Source organism: Camellia sinensis, chromosome 13, assembly GCF_055761805.1.
Source record: "Camellia sinensis isolate YWXY chromosome 13, ASM5576180v1, whole genome shotgun sequence".
Lineage (NCBI taxonomy): Eukaryota > Viridiplantae > Streptophyta > Magnoliopsida > Ericales > Theaceae > Camellia > Camellia sinensis.
This window is the reverse complement of record NC_138973.1, coordinates 1,730,289-1,748,579: the sequence shown is the minus strand read 5'-3', so window position 1 is coordinate 1,748,579 and position 18,291 is coordinate 1,730,289. Positions and strand designations below refer to the sequence as shown.

Below are 18,291 nucleotides of genomic sequence, written 5' to 3'. Positions count from 1 at the left end.
TATGTGCATTCCCCAACTTGGCCGGCCAGCGGACAAAAGGCTCGCCTCGAATCTCACTCAACATGCGGTAGATAGGGATTTTAAAGACCGTGGTGATTCCAGTCCGCGCCTTCAATTTTCTCGTAGCATCCTCCTCTGCATCACGCGGAGCGTCAGCTCGGTCGTTTCTGCGACCTTTGTTTCTATCATCGCGGTTTGGGTCACGCCGTTGATCTTTTAACCGGTCATTTGGGTGGTTATCCTCCCGCGCCGACCGAGTGAACCTTCCCCGCCACCCTTCTGTCTGCCGCGACCGGATTAGCCTTCTCGGTCGCGAAGGCGGCATCGTCCTCCACACGAATGTGCTCATTGATCCGCAGCATCAAGGACTCCATGGTTACGGGCTGGTGCATTATGAGCGAATCTCGCAACCTATGTCCGACTGGGAGACCCCGCTTGTATTGAGTGATCGCCAGATTGGTAGGGCAGTTGAGGATTTCGTTGTAAGTTTCCTAGTACCTTGCATTGTATGCCTTCAAGGAACCTCCAGATTCCATCTTGATGCCCATGAGATGGTCGACCTCCTTCGGTGTCCGAGTGTTGGTTTTGAATCTGGTGACAAATGCTTCCGCTAGTTGCTGCCACCCCTCGATACTCCCCTCTGGAAGCCTTTCGAACCATTTCAGGCCCAGTTCTCCCAAGCTTGCTGGGAATATGAGGCACATCAAGGCGTCATTGCGCCGGTGGCCAGCCATTACTTGCCGGTAATGACTCACGTGCATGTACGGATCCGTCTTGCCGTCGTACAAGGTGAACTTAGGCTGGTAGAATCCGGCAGGGAGCGATGTACTCTCGATTTCTAGAGACAGCGGCGTGGCCGTAAGTCTCACCAGCTCTTTGTCTACTAGTGCAAGGGCCATCATCCGAGGCGCTGGCATTGCCACTTCTTCGCTACAACGAACTTGGGTGCTCAACCTCTGCAATGCCAGCACTCTCTGAGCCTCTCGACGGCGCGCCCTCTCCTCCAACACATCCCTCAGGTCTCTGGAACGGATGGAGAAAGAGTATCGCGACGTCGACGACGGGCGCAAGGGGTAGTAGGTGCTGTCGTGTGTGAGGGACCTACCCTTCCTTGGGTCGGAATCCCCAACCCCATAGTTTTTGGTGATAGAGAGAGAGTGCGTCCTTTCCTGGTGGCGGCTGCTAGAACGAGGAGACGGGGTGCGCTCACTGAGGCTGCCCTCTCCAGCAACACCCTTCCCCTTAATCTGGCGTTTCAACATCTCTATCTCAGCCGCCATCTTGCGGATGAGGGCGTCCTGGTCTTTGAGTTTGTGCTCCAGGCACTGCGCGCGGGACTCCTCCCGCCGCCGACGGCCCTCTGGACTCTTCGAGCGATCAGTGCTCCTCCTCCGTTTGTCTCGCGCACCTCGCGAAGAAGTTTCTAGACCCGCCATGGCTGGAACATTCGGGGGGCCTTCTCTGCGTCGGACAGATCTAGTGTGATACCATTGACGACGGACAGTGGAGTTTCGTCGTTGTTGGCCATGGAAATGGTCGAAGAAGCTTGAAGAGCAAGGTTTGAGTATCAAAGACTTCTCACAGACAGTGCCAATTGTACGGGGGCGAAATATTCAGTGCTTTCTGTACTCCTTGGACTCAAGCTTCACGTGACAGCGTCTAACCTGGCAACAAAGAAACGGTGAGCTGCCCGGCGGTGGGTTGCCAGATAGACCCTCCGACGATCAAGTCAAATCACTTGGGGAAGAAGAATATAATTTTTATAGAGAGAGAGCCGTTCGGATTTCATACATCTACGTTCATCTTCCATTCTTATTTCTAGGCTGGCCCTGCAGCCTCAGGATTGTGCGCGCACTACCTCTGTTGTCCTTCCCTGGACAGGTGGCAGCGCTCGTCTCCCACCATCTTACACGTGTAAAGGCCAAAAACCCTAAATAGTACGCGTAAAACTGCCAAACGGTATTGACGCGTGCCTGGAGCAGATTTCCTCTCCACCACGCCATTGGCCCAAGTGGCACACCTGACTGGCATACCACAACCGGCGTATTCCTTGGAGAAAATCACAACCACAGATAACACGACCGAGCTTCAGAGCTATCCGGTCGGGTGCACGCCGACCACCATCCCGGTCCAAACTCCCTCCGGGTTAACTGAAGGTGAAGCGTGCTGGTCCACTTCTCGGCCTAGACTCATTCCGGACTATCATTTGCTTGGTTGTACCGTGCTAACGGGCGCTTATCGCCGAATGTCTAGCAGTCACAGCTCGGCCAAGCCTTAGACCATGCCTGGTCGGCCAACCTACCTCGGCCGTATACGACGGGCCGGAGGGCCGCGCCAATTGAGAAGATAGCTCGGCACCGTGAGGTTTGCCACACCCACGTTACCGTAGCTCGACCGCACTGTCCGCTGCAAATCTCTCCTCTCAAACTTACTTCTCAAAACAAACCAATCTTAAAAAAAAATAATAAAAATAAAAAAATAGATGACGTGTTTATCTCTTATTTTAACGGCATCTCTTGGTTGAATTTGGTTGATGGATCAAATTGAAATAGCTTTGTACACTGAAAACCAAATTAATACAATTTAAACATTAAAAACTAAAATGACAAACTACATACTTTGAAAGAAAAAAAAATGTAATTAATCTTACAACTTTTGAATTAGGGGTGGTTTGAGATGTCATAAATAAGTATACTTTTTGACTTTTTATAAAAAAAAGATATGTAGAAAAGTAAAAAAGAGATGTTGATTGATGTGACCCAAAAAAGATAAAAAGATAAACTAAAATAGGTTATGCCAAACACGGCTTTAATTTCATAAATATTGAAATATATGTTATTTTTATGAATGTAAAATGTTTAAACAAATCATTCATATTCATGTGATGCAAAATAATAAAACTTAAAATATACAAGGCAGGTGTTTGAGTGTCGTTTGGTAACACTTACGTTTTTAGTTTTCTGTTTATATTTACAAAAATTTTAAAAATTCAAATAAAAACTTGTTTGGTAAAATTTTTAATTTATAAATCAGTGGTCTCAGTTTATAAATTTGGCCAAAAAATGAAAACACAAAAAATGTATTTCCATTTTGAGTTTTCAGATTTTTTTTTTTTTTTATCACCCAACATTAGCTACCACCCGCCGCTATTTTCCACCACCGTCTTTTGCCACCACCACCCACCACCCACCCTCCACCACCACCTACCACCCACCTGCTACCACCTGCCACCGCTCACCTGCCACCTACTCGCCACCACCACCCACCCCTCGCCACCACCACCACCACCACTACCACCACCACCACCACTCACCTGTCATCCACTCGCCACCACCCACCATCTGCCACTACCATTCACCGCCCGGCACTTACTTGCCACCACTACTCACCACCCACCTGCTACCACCATTCACCACCTGTCACCACTAGCCACCCACCACCACCAGCCACCTGCCACCAACCAGCCACCACCACCCACCATCCACCCGCTACCCACCACCCATCACCACCACCACCACCCACTCGCTACCACTTACCACCCGCCATCGTTACCCACCACCTACTCACTACCACCTACTACTCGCTACCGTCACCCACCCACTCACCACCACCATCCGCCACCTACTTGCTACCACCACCCATCACCCGCCGCTACCACCACCACCCATCACCCGCCACCGTCACCCACCCACCCACCATCACTACCCACCTACCACCACCCACTACCACCCGTCATCCGCCACCACCACCACCCACTCGCTACCACCCACCACCCGCCACCGTCACCCACCCACCACCACCACCACCACCACCACCCGCCACCTACCCGCCACCCGCCATCGGCCACTCACCACCCAACACTCGCCACTTACCCACCGCCCACAACCACCTACCATCCGCCACCCACCTGCCACCACCACCCACCACCCGCCACCACCACCTCCCACTCACTACCACCCACCACTCGCCACCGTCACCCACCCATCCACCACCACCACCCACCCGCCACCACCCACCACCACCAGCTACCCACCACCCACCGTCACCACTTTTCACCACCGTCTTCTGCCGCCACTTGCTACCACTTGTCATTTCTCACTCTTTTTTATATTTTTAAATTTTTTTAAATATTTTGTCAATTACCAAACACGTTTGTAGTTTATGTTTTTTTAAAAATAAACAAAAATCAATTTATAAAATTTTTGTAAATATAAACTGAAAACGTAAACGTTACCAAACACACTCTTGGTAAAAGTTATTTTTTGACATTTTGGGATAAAATTTACAAAAAAAAAAAAAATTAAAATAATCACTAAAATAAAATATCACATCAAATTCATAATCATTTCACTTTTTCTTTTACAAATATCACATCTAAGGCCTCGTTTGGGAACAAACTAATTTAGTAACTTTTTGGTTATTTGGCTAAAATATGAGCTAAAAAAAACTAGTATGTTTGGGATGACTTTTTGGCTTTTTACAAAAAGATGTGCAAAAAGTAGAGAGAAAAGAGAATATTTGACTTTTTTGTATGGGTTGTTGGCTTTTTGGCTAATTTAGTAACTTTTTGACTTTTTAGCCAAAAAGGAGGATTCCCAAACGAGGCCTAAATATAAAAAAATTCAACTATTTTCCTAAATACAAAAATTCTAACCTATTAAAATAATAATTTTCCAAACACCCATAATACGTTATAATCTAAAACAAATGTTCACAACAATATAATCAAATGAGCACCCACAGAATATGAACAATTCAGTGGACTAGAACTCATCATCTCAGCAATCAGCAGCTCAACCCTGTAACCGGCCGATCTAAACCCTTAAAAAAATAGAGCTTTCCCAAGCGATTAGAGACACGTGTCCACCTTCCCTCGATCCGCAAAACCCTCACTAAAATCCATTACATAACCTTGCCACTTACATCCTCCCAAAGCCGCCTCCTTTTCAGTTTCCACCATCAATTGTTGTATTAAAAAACCAACCCTTTTCTCTCACACTTCGATCGAACAACATACCCACCTAATTCATCGCATAATCTCTCTCTCTCTCTCTCTCTCTCTCTCCAAAACTGTCACCGACTCAAGATCTCACCCATTTCCATTTCCATTTCCATTTCCATTTCCGACGATTGTAAGAAGACAATTGATGAAATCGGTAAGCTTCTCAGCTCAATCTAATTCTCTTCGCCAGAAATGTTCCATCCCTTTTTCGTGACTCTCTCGCTTTCCCTCTCAAATCTGTTTCCACACTAACAACAAAATAGCAAAACCAATCCAAACCCTCATAATATACTATACTATATTCATATTTTTGGAACCAACACAAAAAAGTTAAATTTTTATCGGTTTCGATTTGGATTTGGATTTGGATTTGTAAAACATAGTGGCAAAGATGAGTTTGCGTGCAGCCGAGGATGATTCGGTGTCCGGAATTCATCTTCCGGCCGAAATCGATTGGGAGATGCTCGACAAATCCAAGTTCTTTATCCTTGGCGCCGCCCTGTTTTCGGGCGTCTCAGCAACTCTATACCCAATGGTGGTGTTGAAGACCCGCCAACAGGTATCAATGTCCGATATTCCATGCTTCAAGATGGCCTTTTCCATGCTACGCCACGAGGGTCCCAGAGGGTTCTACAGAGGATTCGGGACTTCGTTGATGGGTACAATCCCAGCTCGAACGCTTTACATGGCGGCTCTTGAAGTTACCAAGAGCAATGTGGGGACTGCTACCGTGAAATTGGGCTTTTCGGAGGCCACCGCGTCCACTATAGCCAATGCGTCGGCGGGGTTGAGTGCTGCCATGGCCGCCCAGTTGGTTTGGACTCCAATTGACGTGGTGAGCCAGAGGCTCATGGTTCAGGGTAGCAACAACAACCCAGTCACCAGCAATGTTAGTTCTTATCGATATAATGGTGGAATTGATGCGTTTCAAAAAATTGTACGCACGGACGGCATGCGAGGCCTTTACAGGGGATTTGGGATATCGACATTGACATATGCGCCCTCGAATGCAGTCTGGTGGGGATCTTACTCGGTGGCTCATAGACTCATTTGGAGTGCGATTGGTTGCTATTATTGTAAGAAAGGTGATGAATGTGGTGGTGGTGGTCGTCGTTTTAGGCCGGATTCTAAGGCGGTTGTGGCAGTGCAGGGGGTGAGTGCGGCCATGGCAAGTGGGTTTTCTGCGTTAGTGACAATGCCACTCGACACGATCAAGACGAGATTGCAAGTTTTGGAAGGAGAGGGAAATGGGGGTAGGCCGCCCACGATTGGTCAGACAGTGAGGAATTTGGTGAAGGAAGGTGGTTTGAGTGCGTGTTACAGAGGGTTGGGACCGAGGTGGGCTTCAATGTCTATGTCTGCAACAACCATGATCACTACCTATGAGTTTCTCAAGCGGCTTTCGACTAAGAATCAACAGAGCTTTAGTTCAGGACTGTCCCAGCACTAGAATTCACTAATATTTTAATATTCAATTTAGCCAAGCCTTGTGGCAAACTAATGTAAACATGTAATACGTAGCAATGTAATGAATTACTTCTTGTTATCTCCCTGATAATGCGAAAAAATGTAGTCATTTTGGTGCCTAAGAGCATCCACAGGAGAGCTGCTAACGCTAGTGTTAGTGTCAGTTGTTAAGATTTAGCTAACAATGTTTGTTGTTAGGTCGTGTAATGAAGCTGCTAAATGAGTTTTTTTGTCTTTCAAGTTGACCGGCCGGTTGACCAGTCAATGACAAATTTTTTTTTTTATTTCTTTATTTTTTTATTTTAAATTTTTTAGGATTTTTTTTTTTTTGGACTAGAAATTTAATTTTAGGCTTTTTTGATTAAATTAAATTATTTATTTATTTTATTTATTATATACATATATATATATATATATATTTAACATATACCTTAATACACCTCTTAACACATCCATTACACCACTACTCACTTTTTAAAATTAACTACCTCTTGACACATCTTAACAAACACTTTTAGGCTTCATTTTTATCACTTTTTGTATATAACACACTTTAACAAACAATTTTGGCTATCCCATTGTGGATGCCCTAAGGCAGTGCTTCAACTGTGGTATGGCTAGAGAAATGGAAGAAATATGTATTTTGTTTCTGTTTTTGCTCCACCAAACATGAAAGCAGGATTGATGATAGAAGCAGAAACAAAAACAGAATAGAAACAGAAAGGTGGTGCTGATCTGTGTGCGAAGGGGATAAAACAATGGGCTCCAACAGAGAAGCAATTTGTCAGTTTGTATAGCTATTATGAACATCCACTGGTCCAATATAGGCAACCACTACAATGGTTCTCCCTCCCTATTCACTTTTTTGCATTCCTGTGGACCTTCTTCAACCAAACACAAACAATGGGTCTCTCTCACGTCATGTAGGTAAATCTAATTTTAGCTACCCATGGATAAAGCAAGATACAACTTTACATGATAGGACATATTCTATTGGCCATTTTCACATTCTTCTGTACAAATTCACAGCATGGATACTTGTATAATTCACTATATTTGAAAAATAATGGAGGGTAACTTTGCTGTGTGAATCGAAATAAAGACTCAGAAAAAAGAAAAAAAAATCACACAGGAGCCCAAAAAAAAGAAGATAAAATTCAACTGATAATATATAACAGTACTCTTAAATAATTGTAATCTATTTTCTAAAAAATATTCTGGAACTTTAATTTCTATTTAGAAGTCTTATTATTATTATTCACAAGGATTAAATCTGAATCCAGCAATTTGAAGTGGGATTGTCATAATAAGTCATTTGAATGAACACAATATTCTTATCCAATTACAGTTCATAAGGACCTCTTATCCTCAATTCCACGTCTCATATCTGCCAAGGAAAAAGGTAAAAAAGAAACAAAAATGTCCACTTCAATAAGGACCTTACAATAAAAGGAAAAAGACACAGAAGATCAACTTCGACATATATGTGGTCCCTGAATAGGTCAGGCCACTACACATTAAGCCCACTGCCCATTGTTTACTTTGCCTTCACCGTTAGGCCTATGCCCAATCCTAATTCAATAATGGGTCAGCCCAACCCTAATCCACATTGGCCGAGTAGGGTTTAAGCTCATATAAAACCTGGCCCAACCTTTGATGGATTTCTAACCCATCAGAAGTCACCGTAAAACAAACATGCTATCTCACGCTAGACCCAATGCACGGTAGGACCCACCCTACTGCCATCCTTCTACCACCCCCCACCCCCAATGATGGGGGGTCCCGGTTCCACCTTGATTTTTTTTTTTTTTGAAAGCAAATTCCACCTTGATTTGTGTATATACAAATTTGTGTAATTTCACCTAGACCACCTACATCCTGGCATTGAAGAATTTAGAACACAAACGACACATAAATGCATAAATTCTCCTCCATAGGAAAAGAGCAACAGGTTTGCACATTAGTGCTGCATCCAATTCCCCAGTTGCATATATCCAGAGGAAACAAAATACTATCCAAATCAAAAATGTTTTGGAGCTTTAGTTTGTGAGCTCTAATAGCTCTAATGTATATGAGGAGTCCATCTGATATGATGTTTTGGCTTTTTTGTTTTTTGACTTTCCACCTCACTAGAGCTCAATTAGAACTCTACTATTAGAGGGATGTATCATTATTGTATCCAAATATCATGGGATAATGATTAAAAACAATGATTCAACAACAAATAGAAACTATATCCCAAATTAACACCTCAACTAATTTCCAGAACAGCACACATACAACCCTACCTAAATTTGCCACAGAACTCGCTCACAAGTGAGCACACCGAGATAGACCACTTTTAACCAGTTCCACATAATCTTAATTGACCCTTCTAGTCAAAGCAAATTTGCCACAGGACTCGCTCACAAGTGAGAGCACACCGAGATAGACCACTTTTTAACTAAGTGAAACATAATCCTAGTTGACCCTTCTAGTCAAAGCCACTGAAAGCTTCATATAGAAAAATCATACACTTGCCAAAACATGGAACAGAGATGATGGAATGAAAGCCTGTAAATAAAATTACAAAAACAAAAAAAAAAAACATAAAATGGTCCTTACACCACAACAGGAAAACAATATCCCACCCGAGTATATCTACTCTAATTTAAACATAAACAGACAGCACATTTGCAACCTACATAATTAACTCCATGAATTTGCATGACTACACACTAGACCGCATGTCTGCAACGAACCTATGCAAGATATCTAAACAGATCTTAAAAACTAAAGGGCCAGACTAGAACAACAGACAGACCAACTAGACAAATAGCAGAATCCAACCTGTGAGAGCTTCAAGTATTGTGAGTCCACGTCCACATACCCAGCTACTATCAAGGGCGAGCTCTCTTGTTGCTGCAGGATGGGCACTTGTACTGCTTGATATGCTCAGCCCTTGCTGGGGTGATCTTAACACACTTGCCATGGAACCACTTCTCACAGATGTCACAGCAGATCCAGAACTCATCTGATGCATAGTTTTCTCCACATGCTCCGCACAGTGTGTCCCCATGCTCCTCTTCCTCTTCCTCTTCCTCTTCCTCTTCCAAACCCTCCTCATCCTCATCTTTTAGTTCTGGCTCTTTCAAATACTTGCCCTGAGATTCAGAGTCTTGTGGCTTTTGCAGCAAAATATTATATTAGTAAACAAAAAAACAAGGTATCCAATAAAATGCACCAAAATGAAAAAATAAATAATGAATGAGTCAGAACTACACAAAAAGTGTTAGCAACGGCTTCATTGAATATCAGTCAATTTTATGGCAGGGAGTAGGGGAAAGAAAGATGGTGTTTTTGAGTGAGAGGAGATGAGTTATTAAAATTAGCACTCACGTCCATAAGACATGCATCCACAAGTTCTCAATCATACGCCAAACAGCAGAGCCATGGACAACTAACAGTGACAACAAGAAGTATCTATCTTCCATCCAACTGTCCCAATTTCCAATTGCCTATACATCCCTACTAGTTTTCATGTTAAATGGGTGGGTGAAAATATTTTTTAGTAAAAAAATGAGATGAAGTCAAGATTGTAACAATGATCATTAATAATACGTTATGTGAGTCTGACATTCCAGCATCCAAGAAAGCACATAGGCATTAGTCGTGTAGTTCACACTACTGTTTAAATTTCCCAATGATGCAGTGTCCTTATAACTAACTACACAGCATTATACAAGCACCTTTGTTTAAGTAATGCACAACAAACCAAAATTATCTAACCAACAACTTCAGTTTATGTACTGGGATTGAAAATTTAGAAAGTAGAAATCCTTTACTACCTTGGGGTTTGACTTAGATTTGCTATTGCTGTGATTTGAGACTGATGACTTCTCCTTCACTTGTTTCTTGGCTGTCCCTGTCACAACTTCAAATATTGTTGGAAGATCATTTATCATGTTAAAAAGGCGTTTCCTGCAATAAAAATATACCAGCAAGATGTAATTAGGAAGATGCACAACAGTACTGCATCCTAATGCAGAAATTACAAAGAAACAATTAAAAAAAGTAACAAAACTAAAACATATATAATAAAAAAGCAATACGCTTTATTAGAATACTGAAATCAATTGCTACTTTCTATATCCGCCCAGTCAATTTTAGGAAATTGTGTCATGGAATCAAACTAGAGTCTGACAGTAAAAATCATCCAACATTGAGTAAACAGAAGAAAGGTACCTATCAGCTTTGTCAAATCCAAATCTGGCACCAAAATAGAAGGCGACAGCAAGCAACCATGCATCACTATGGACAGCAACTAAAGATAGCCAGTCCTTTTCTTGCATGCCATCTCTGGCAAAGTTAATACCCAGTGCAGGCTCCGGAAGCTCTGGGGGCACCTCTTCAGCAGGTAAATTGACTTTCCACTGTTCACTGGGAAATCCATAAAGGCAAAGGTTTTCCTTCTCTGTCATTTAAAACAAATATAAATTGTTTATTTACTGAGATCATAAGAAAATATTACAGATATTTGAGAGGCATAGTATTATTATATATGTTTTTTTTTGGGTAAGTATTATTATATATGTTACTAAAGCTATAATAGGGCTTTAAGGCACAAATACAAATTAAGGATTTAAATTGCTTGTGTATTATGTTCTCAGATATGACAATACATAGCACCTATGAAATAGAAGAAAAAACTAACTACAGCTAATGGAAGAAGAAACAAAAAGACAAAAAACATGAGAAATGAATTTGTAAACGATAATTTATATAAACTAACCAGCTGTGGCATTCCCCCAATAACGAAGAGAAAAGAAAAAGAACACTGAAGAAAAACTGTCACATTTCAAAATGAGGTTCCCAGTTACAGAAATGCACAAGCAAGCCTGACAGGCTGTCAGTTACTGAGTTCATGATGCTCCTAACATTGTAAACACAAAGAAAGAGTCCTTAATAAATAGTTGAACCAGGGAACCGAAGCCCAGATCCAACAGACTATCAGAATAAGGGACTCCAATGAAGACTAAATTTTTCAGAAAAAAGATAAAGATGCATAAAATTACAATCAATAATGGAAAATATGTAACCATTACTTTCAAATTTTGTGGCATGAAGAAAATTGTCAGGTACGACTGCTGAAAATTTGATACCAACAAAAGAGGTCAATGCAAATAGTAAATTAGAGATGTTCTTCACAGTCAAACAACACTCCAGTTCAAATGAAGTAATACTAATATATGAAACACATTACAATTTACAAGTTTTAATAAGATATAAATTCAAAGCATTTCCTAATTTGTCTAAAATTCTTCCGTTATTCCGCAACTCATCCGCATCAGAATTCATTATCATGGCAAAACACACACACCATGGATAGATTATAACACATAGATCAATGAATACACCAAGAAATAGAATCAACCAACTAATAATGGCGACAATGATGGTGATAAAACAGGTGTATTTAGGTAAGAATTAGACCGAAACAATGACTTGGTCTCCACTCAAGTCTTGGTGCAAACATATCTCCCATTGCTTAATTGGTACCAAAAAAATATATTCTCAAGGAAACATATTTTACAGGTAAATTAGAAAGAACAATCATTAAGAACCTTAGAAGAGGATTAAAATCTAAGTATGTCATGCATACTCATCTGAATCCCTCAGATCAACAAGGGAACTCTTCAGAAATTGGGTCATGCCTGTACTAAGCCGAAGTAGTGAAATACAGCAAGAAGACGTAGAGTTTGGTAGGAGGAAGACGAGACAGATAGTTTGGGTTGTTTTTCTTGTTTCTTGTTTTCTCAGTTTGCACATGGGTGGTGCACTCTATTTAATAAAATTTTACTTAACAAAAAAAAGGCATTCAAGTACCATTTAGTTGAATAACTTACTGATTCACCAAAAGTTGAGCATGGGAAATTTTGGAATCGAATTTGATTTGCAAAGTGAATATTTTAGAAGAGGTTGAGAACTTATTACATTGAAAGTATAATATAGATTCATGACTGTCACTATAAAAATTACACATCTATATGTGAATATATATTAGCTTATTTACAATAATTTAAGAGGAAAAATAAAATACTAACTTGTTCATTTACCACAAATAGTAGGAAAAAAATGTGACCCAGCGCACAAGACTCCTGCTAAAACAGAATACGAAATTGGCAATATGTTTTACTCCTATTTCTATGGAGGTTGTAAAAAATTGCAAGGCAAGAAGACACGAGAAATGATATGGATAGATATGGCATAATTAAGATTGTAAAGAAGAAACAAAAAAAAAATGTCACCAAATGAATTTCATCATTTTTTTTTCCACCTCCTACCTGGATTCATACAACAAATGTCCACCCACCAAATCCAAAAATTAGTAGGACTTGCACCATATCCAGAGAACATCCACAAAATAAGAGGACACCATTATTTTCTGGATATGTGAGTCCTCTATATACTCATAATGTTTGTTATCTAGATGTACATAAGAGGTGAAAAAAATCAGTGAAATTCATTTGATAACAAGCTCATGTTTCATCACTCGTTTATTCACAACTTCCAAGAAAGGATAATAATAAACAATACTACTACAATAGGAGTCAGTATGTAGTGCGCACCAACTAAAGGTGTGCATGATGCACATCTTCTTTGGTTACAACGTGAAGTGGTCTTCGTTATGTTATGACACAATGTAATTGGGTCGCAACTTGAAACAAATCATGCCATAACCAGAGCAGATGTACATGACACGCACGACAAATTCAACTTTACAGTAGATTGCAAAGTTCTCTTTTACAAATTGAATAGGTTAATAAAATTTCTATAACTGTGAAAAAAAAGACACACACGCATATATATGTACATCAACAAAGGCAAAATTGTATAGAATGCGAAGAAATAATTGACTAGAACCAACCAAAAAGTGTCAAACATAGATATTTCCAATCTTCAGTCATAAAACTATAATAAGCAGCTAAATTAAACTGTTTTTTTTTTTTTTTGTGTGTGACAATAATGGAAATTAAAGGGAAAAGAAACTAACCAGGGTCGCACTGCTGATAAAATTCTGCAACATCTGAAAACAACCAACCAACCAACCAACCAACCAAAGTAAAAATTAAACATTTAATACAAAAAATAAAACAAATTTAATAGCTAAAACTAAAAAACTCAAACCTAAACCAAACGAAGAACGAAAAGACAGTTAAAATTTAAATAAATTAAAAAGGGGGGATAATTTTACCGGTGGTTAGGGCTTTAATCATGCCAGCTCTACGACCTTTGAAATCCCTGAAAACCTCTTCCACGGTCCGAGGATTGTACGGTTGACCTCCATCCATCACTTCAACGCTTTCTTCAAAATTTGAGCTCTACAGAAAGTGCGAGAAACCAAAAACTGAAAGCGGAAACACTTCTTCAGACTCCACTGAGAAACCAAAGCATAGACAGAGAGGAGAGAGGAGAGAGGCAGGAGGGAAAATTTGGGAAATTTTTTTGACCTTTCAGTGTAGAGAGAGAGAGAGAGAGAGAGAGAGAGGAGAGAGAGCAACCAGCCGGAATACAATAGACTTGACAAAACGTGTACCCGGAATTGAAATTATAATTTATAGAGGTTAATTACATCAATATCCTTTAAATATTCCCATCTAATAATTTTGATCTTTTTAATTATGGAAGTTGTATAAATACCTATGTTGAAAAGAGTGAAAATAAAAGAGTCAAAACATATGATATTCATTACATAATATATATATTCACCCTCTGAAAAAAAAAAAAAAAAGATTTACTAGAAGAAAGATAAAATAAATGATCATTATATTAAAATATTTAGGAGTTGTTTGGGATGACCTAAGTAAGTGTACTTTTTGTCTTTTTACGAAAAGATGTGCAGAAAAGTAAAGAGGTGATGTGATGAAAAAAAATAAAAAGATGAATTATTTTAGATATGCCAAACTTGACCTTAGTTTCATATTTAGTTCACTAAAAAAAATGAACAATATCTTATAACAAAAATGTTATAAACAATTCTTAGAGATGTTACTGTTGAAAAATGTATAGAAAGTATTTTGAGATTACAAATATTTTCAATTAACAAGTGTTTAAGCATAATTTATCCACTCATAAAATAACTTGGTGTTCACATTGTTATCACTTTTAACAAAAATTCTCAGTAAATCTTACCGAGGTAACCAGTCATTTTGCTGAAAGAGAGGAGAGATTTAATTGAACGTTTACTAGCAACTTCAATGAAAGTTTTCTAATTTTTATTTTTATTTTTATTTTTATGGATACAAAGAAAGTTGATAGTCAAGAAAAGAAACAGCAAAAGCTGCTCATTCAATAAGAGATACTGCACTTGCTAACCACTCTTTTTTGGAATCTTGAAATTATAACTAGTTACAATTCAATTATATTGGCAAAACTCATGACATCATAATCACCAGCAACCCTCAATGGCACTTAGTTACGTAACTGTCTCCTTAATAGAGCTGAATGGCCAAAATGATTCACCCAGTCCACTGCAAGTGGTAACAAGTGAAGGTTCTGTTGAGTTCAATTATGTCTCTTAGGTCTCGTTTGTTTTCAGAGGTCTCGTTTGTTTTCAGAGGTACAATGAAATAGATTCATAGTGAGAAGATTAATAGTGAAGAGATTAAGTAAAATTATGTTTATTTTGATCATAGTTGTTAGTGTAGAAATTGTTAAATTATTTTTATATAAAATAATAAAACAAATAAAAAAATATAAAAATTTAAACATTAATATTTTAAAAAAATTCGCAATATATAAAAAATAAAAAAATAAAAAAATTTCTAATTCCCTACCTATTTTTCTAATACTATCTCTACCTCCTCCATCCCAATCCCCATTCTAAGCCTTTACTAATACCAAAGGATTAAGAGTCCCCTCCCCATCTCTCAAAACAAACACCCCATATAATAGTCTCACCTCACTATCAATCCCAATCCCCTCCCTATAACTCCAAACAAACGGGGCCTTAGCCTTTCTTTGGAATGTGGATTGATTTTTTTGACTATTTTAGCCTGGAGTTAAAAAGCCTTGTTTATGGTAAGTTTTTTGACTTTTATGAAGAAAAAAAAAATGATTATAGTTTGGATGTGACATTTTATCTTACTGACTAAAAAACATATTTTATTTTTGTTTTTTTATGACTAAAATAGACCAAGTAAACCCAAACCTTCACGCCAAACATATTAGCTATTCTCCTCGGAGATCTGAAGCCCAAACATAACTACTACAATCTCAAAGGAAAAGGCAAAATCTGCAACAGCAGATGTCAAGAGGGCATGGCAAGCCGCCATTGGATAGCTTATTGGCACAATTGTTTTCTTCTCTCCATGTATGCAGTTTTTCACATCCCCATTTCATGGTTAAAAGCTTCACCAGCACCAGAGGGAGACAGTTATAACTAGATGGATGCTCCTTTTCTATTGTATCAGATCAACAACCTGCTGGAAATCCATTTCGAGTACCAGCTGTTTTAAAATCTGCATTCCCAGGCCAGACCCAACACTTTCCAGTTCTATATTCTCTGCAGCCTATGGCCTTCCACGAGTCTCTGTCTTGTGTTTTATGCATAAGAGGATGGAGAAGTCCATCTCACATACAAAAGTCTGGCTCAAAAGGATTTAGCACACAAGCATTTTAATTATGGTTCTTAGTCCTCAAGAACCAAAGTGAAAAAAAGAATTCCATCCCAGCCCAGCCAAACAGCCACCACACTCAATTTCCCCACGGCTTATTCTCATGTCAATCCACTCTTTCATTCCAGCCTTTTGAAACTATCCTCAGCTTCTGGACTGAACATCTCCAAAAGATGATTGAGAACAAGAATTTTCTTAAGGCATATAACATGGTTCTAACAGATCACTGCATAGATGACAGCCATTTCAATCACACTCCCCTTGAATTTCAGAACCTTGCCAAATCACATGCCCTGCCATGTGTTATTTTTATTTCTACATAAACAATTATCCAGAACCCTTCTATAAGTATCCACTTCAATTACAGGGCAACTCTAAGACATCTCAAATAATTTCTCAACCTCGAACAGCTTTCCCTTTATACACAACTCCTGGACAAAATTTGAAAAGCTTGTAAGATTAATCACAAAGCCCTTACCAATCATTTCCTTGAAAACCCGCATTGCCATTTCATCATCTCCACTATCACAATATCCGTTAACTACGCAACTGTACATTGTGGCATCAATAAAATGACCATCTCTAAGCATGCCACCCACAAGCTCTTCAGCTTCTTGCACCCACCCCTTTAGCTCTGCAAAGGCTACATATCACTGTGTTATATGACAAGAAGTTTGGAGCGCAACCCATTTGCTGCATCTGCTTCAAAAGAACAATAGCTCTCCATCAAGCTCTCCACAGTCCACAAGTATTTGAAACACTGCATTAAAGCTAGAAACACTTGGACTAATACCTCTCATCCTCATTTCACTTAGAAGAGGAATAGATTCATTTGGTTTCCCCAATTTGCAATATCCATTTACAACAAATCCATATGCTTGTACATCGAGTCTTATTCCTAGACTAACCATTTCCTTGAGATGTTTGACAGCTTCATTTGGTTTTCCTGCAATACAAAACCCTTTAATAAACTAGTATGTTCAAACCGCTTGGTCTCATCCTCGTCATCATTCTCCTTGCTTCATCAATATTTCCGCTCAAACAAAAACCATTAATGATTGCATTGTATGTCAACACATTCGGCTCACAATTTCGGTTTACCATCTCATAAAAACCTTTTTTGCTTCACCTAATTCGCCTCTTTTACAATACCTATATCAAAGCAGTACAGGTCACCGTATCAGGCAAACACTCCTTAGTCTCTATCATCCTATCTATTGACAATACTCCTAGCACCGTCCATCAAACCTTTCTTACGCAACCCATTGACAATAGTGTCGTAAGTAACCAAATTCGGCGCACATACCATTTCGTCGAACACCTCCTTTGCATCATCAACCATACCCATTTTACAAAAACCCTTAATCATCGTCGTATAAGTAGAAACATCAGGCTCAACCACATCTTCCTCAATAATCTGATCGTAGAAAGCCCAGACCAAACCAATTCGATTCGCTCTAACTAAGACACCCAAAATCGAATTACAAGAAAACAAACAACGACCAGAATGTCTAATTTTGGCTTCATGGAACCAATGAATAGCTAGCTCCTCTTATGTCTCGGCGGTCGCCGTGAGCCTTGATGAGCTTGCCCAGCATGAAGTCTGACAGTTCGTTGGACGATTCAAGGAGAGAAACAGCGGTGGAGAAGAAGCCGTGAGAGGTGAGGCGGTCAGTGATGGCCATGTAGCAATGGTGAGAGTGAGAGTAGTGGTTGGGGTTTGGTTTGGGATTGGGTTGGAGGACCAGTTGAAGAAGAAGAAGAGAGCATGGTAAGGGTTGGATTGGTTGTTGATGACTTGAATGACTAGGTTAGGGTTTAAGGATTGGAGCAAAGTGGGTGAGAGGGGATGGGTTGGGGATTTGGGAGAGAGGGTTTTGGGGGTTTAAGGATTGGAGGAGTGTGGTTATGGAAGTTACAGGAGGTACTGGTTGAGAGGATAGAGAGGTGGTTGCTGATGAAACTGCTCTAGACGCCACTGCCATTTCTTGATGCTTGATGCTTGATGCGAAGGATCGGAATGCTAAAGTTTCATTAAATTTTATACTCAGGCCTTGTTTGGGAACAGGCTAATTTAGTAATTTTTTGACTATTTTATTAAAAAGGTAGGTAAAAAAAATTTATATGTTTGGGATGACTTTTTGGCTAATTACGAAAAGATGTGCA

At 39.8% G+C, this 18,291-nt stretch overlaps 2 protein-coding genes across 2 annotated transcripts; one reads left to right on the top strand and one right to left on the bottom strand.

The window, feature by feature from the left end:
• Nucleotides 1-4,124: 4,124 nt before the first annotated feature.
• LOC114265391 (uncharacterized) lies at nucleotides 4,125-6,554 on the top strand. Its single transcript, XM_028206217.2, has one exon. The coding sequence runs from the start codon at nucleotides 5,394-5,396 to the stop codon at nucleotides 6,450-6,452; it is 1,059 nt and encodes a 352-aa protein (XP_028062018.1). The 5' UTR covers nucleotides 4,125-5,393; the 3' UTR covers nucleotides 6,453-6,554.
• Nucleotides 6,555-9,007: 2,453 nt separating this feature from the next.
• Nucleotides 9,008-18,072, bottom strand: LOC114265393 (PHD finger protein ALFIN-LIKE 4). Its single transcript, XM_028206218.2, has 5 exons — nucleotides 13,704-18,072; nucleotides 13,503-13,535; nucleotides 10,694-10,922; nucleotides 10,297-10,429; nucleotides 9,008-9,633 (listed from the first exon to the last, which is right to left on the bottom strand). Exons 1-5 carry the CDS (start codon nucleotides 13,798-13,800, stop codon nucleotides 9,349-9,351), a joined length of 777 nt encoding a protein of 258 aa, XP_028062019.1. The 5' UTR covers nucleotides 13,801-18,072; the 3' UTR covers nucleotides 9,008-9,348.
• Nucleotides 18,073-18,291: the final 219 nt, after the last annotated feature.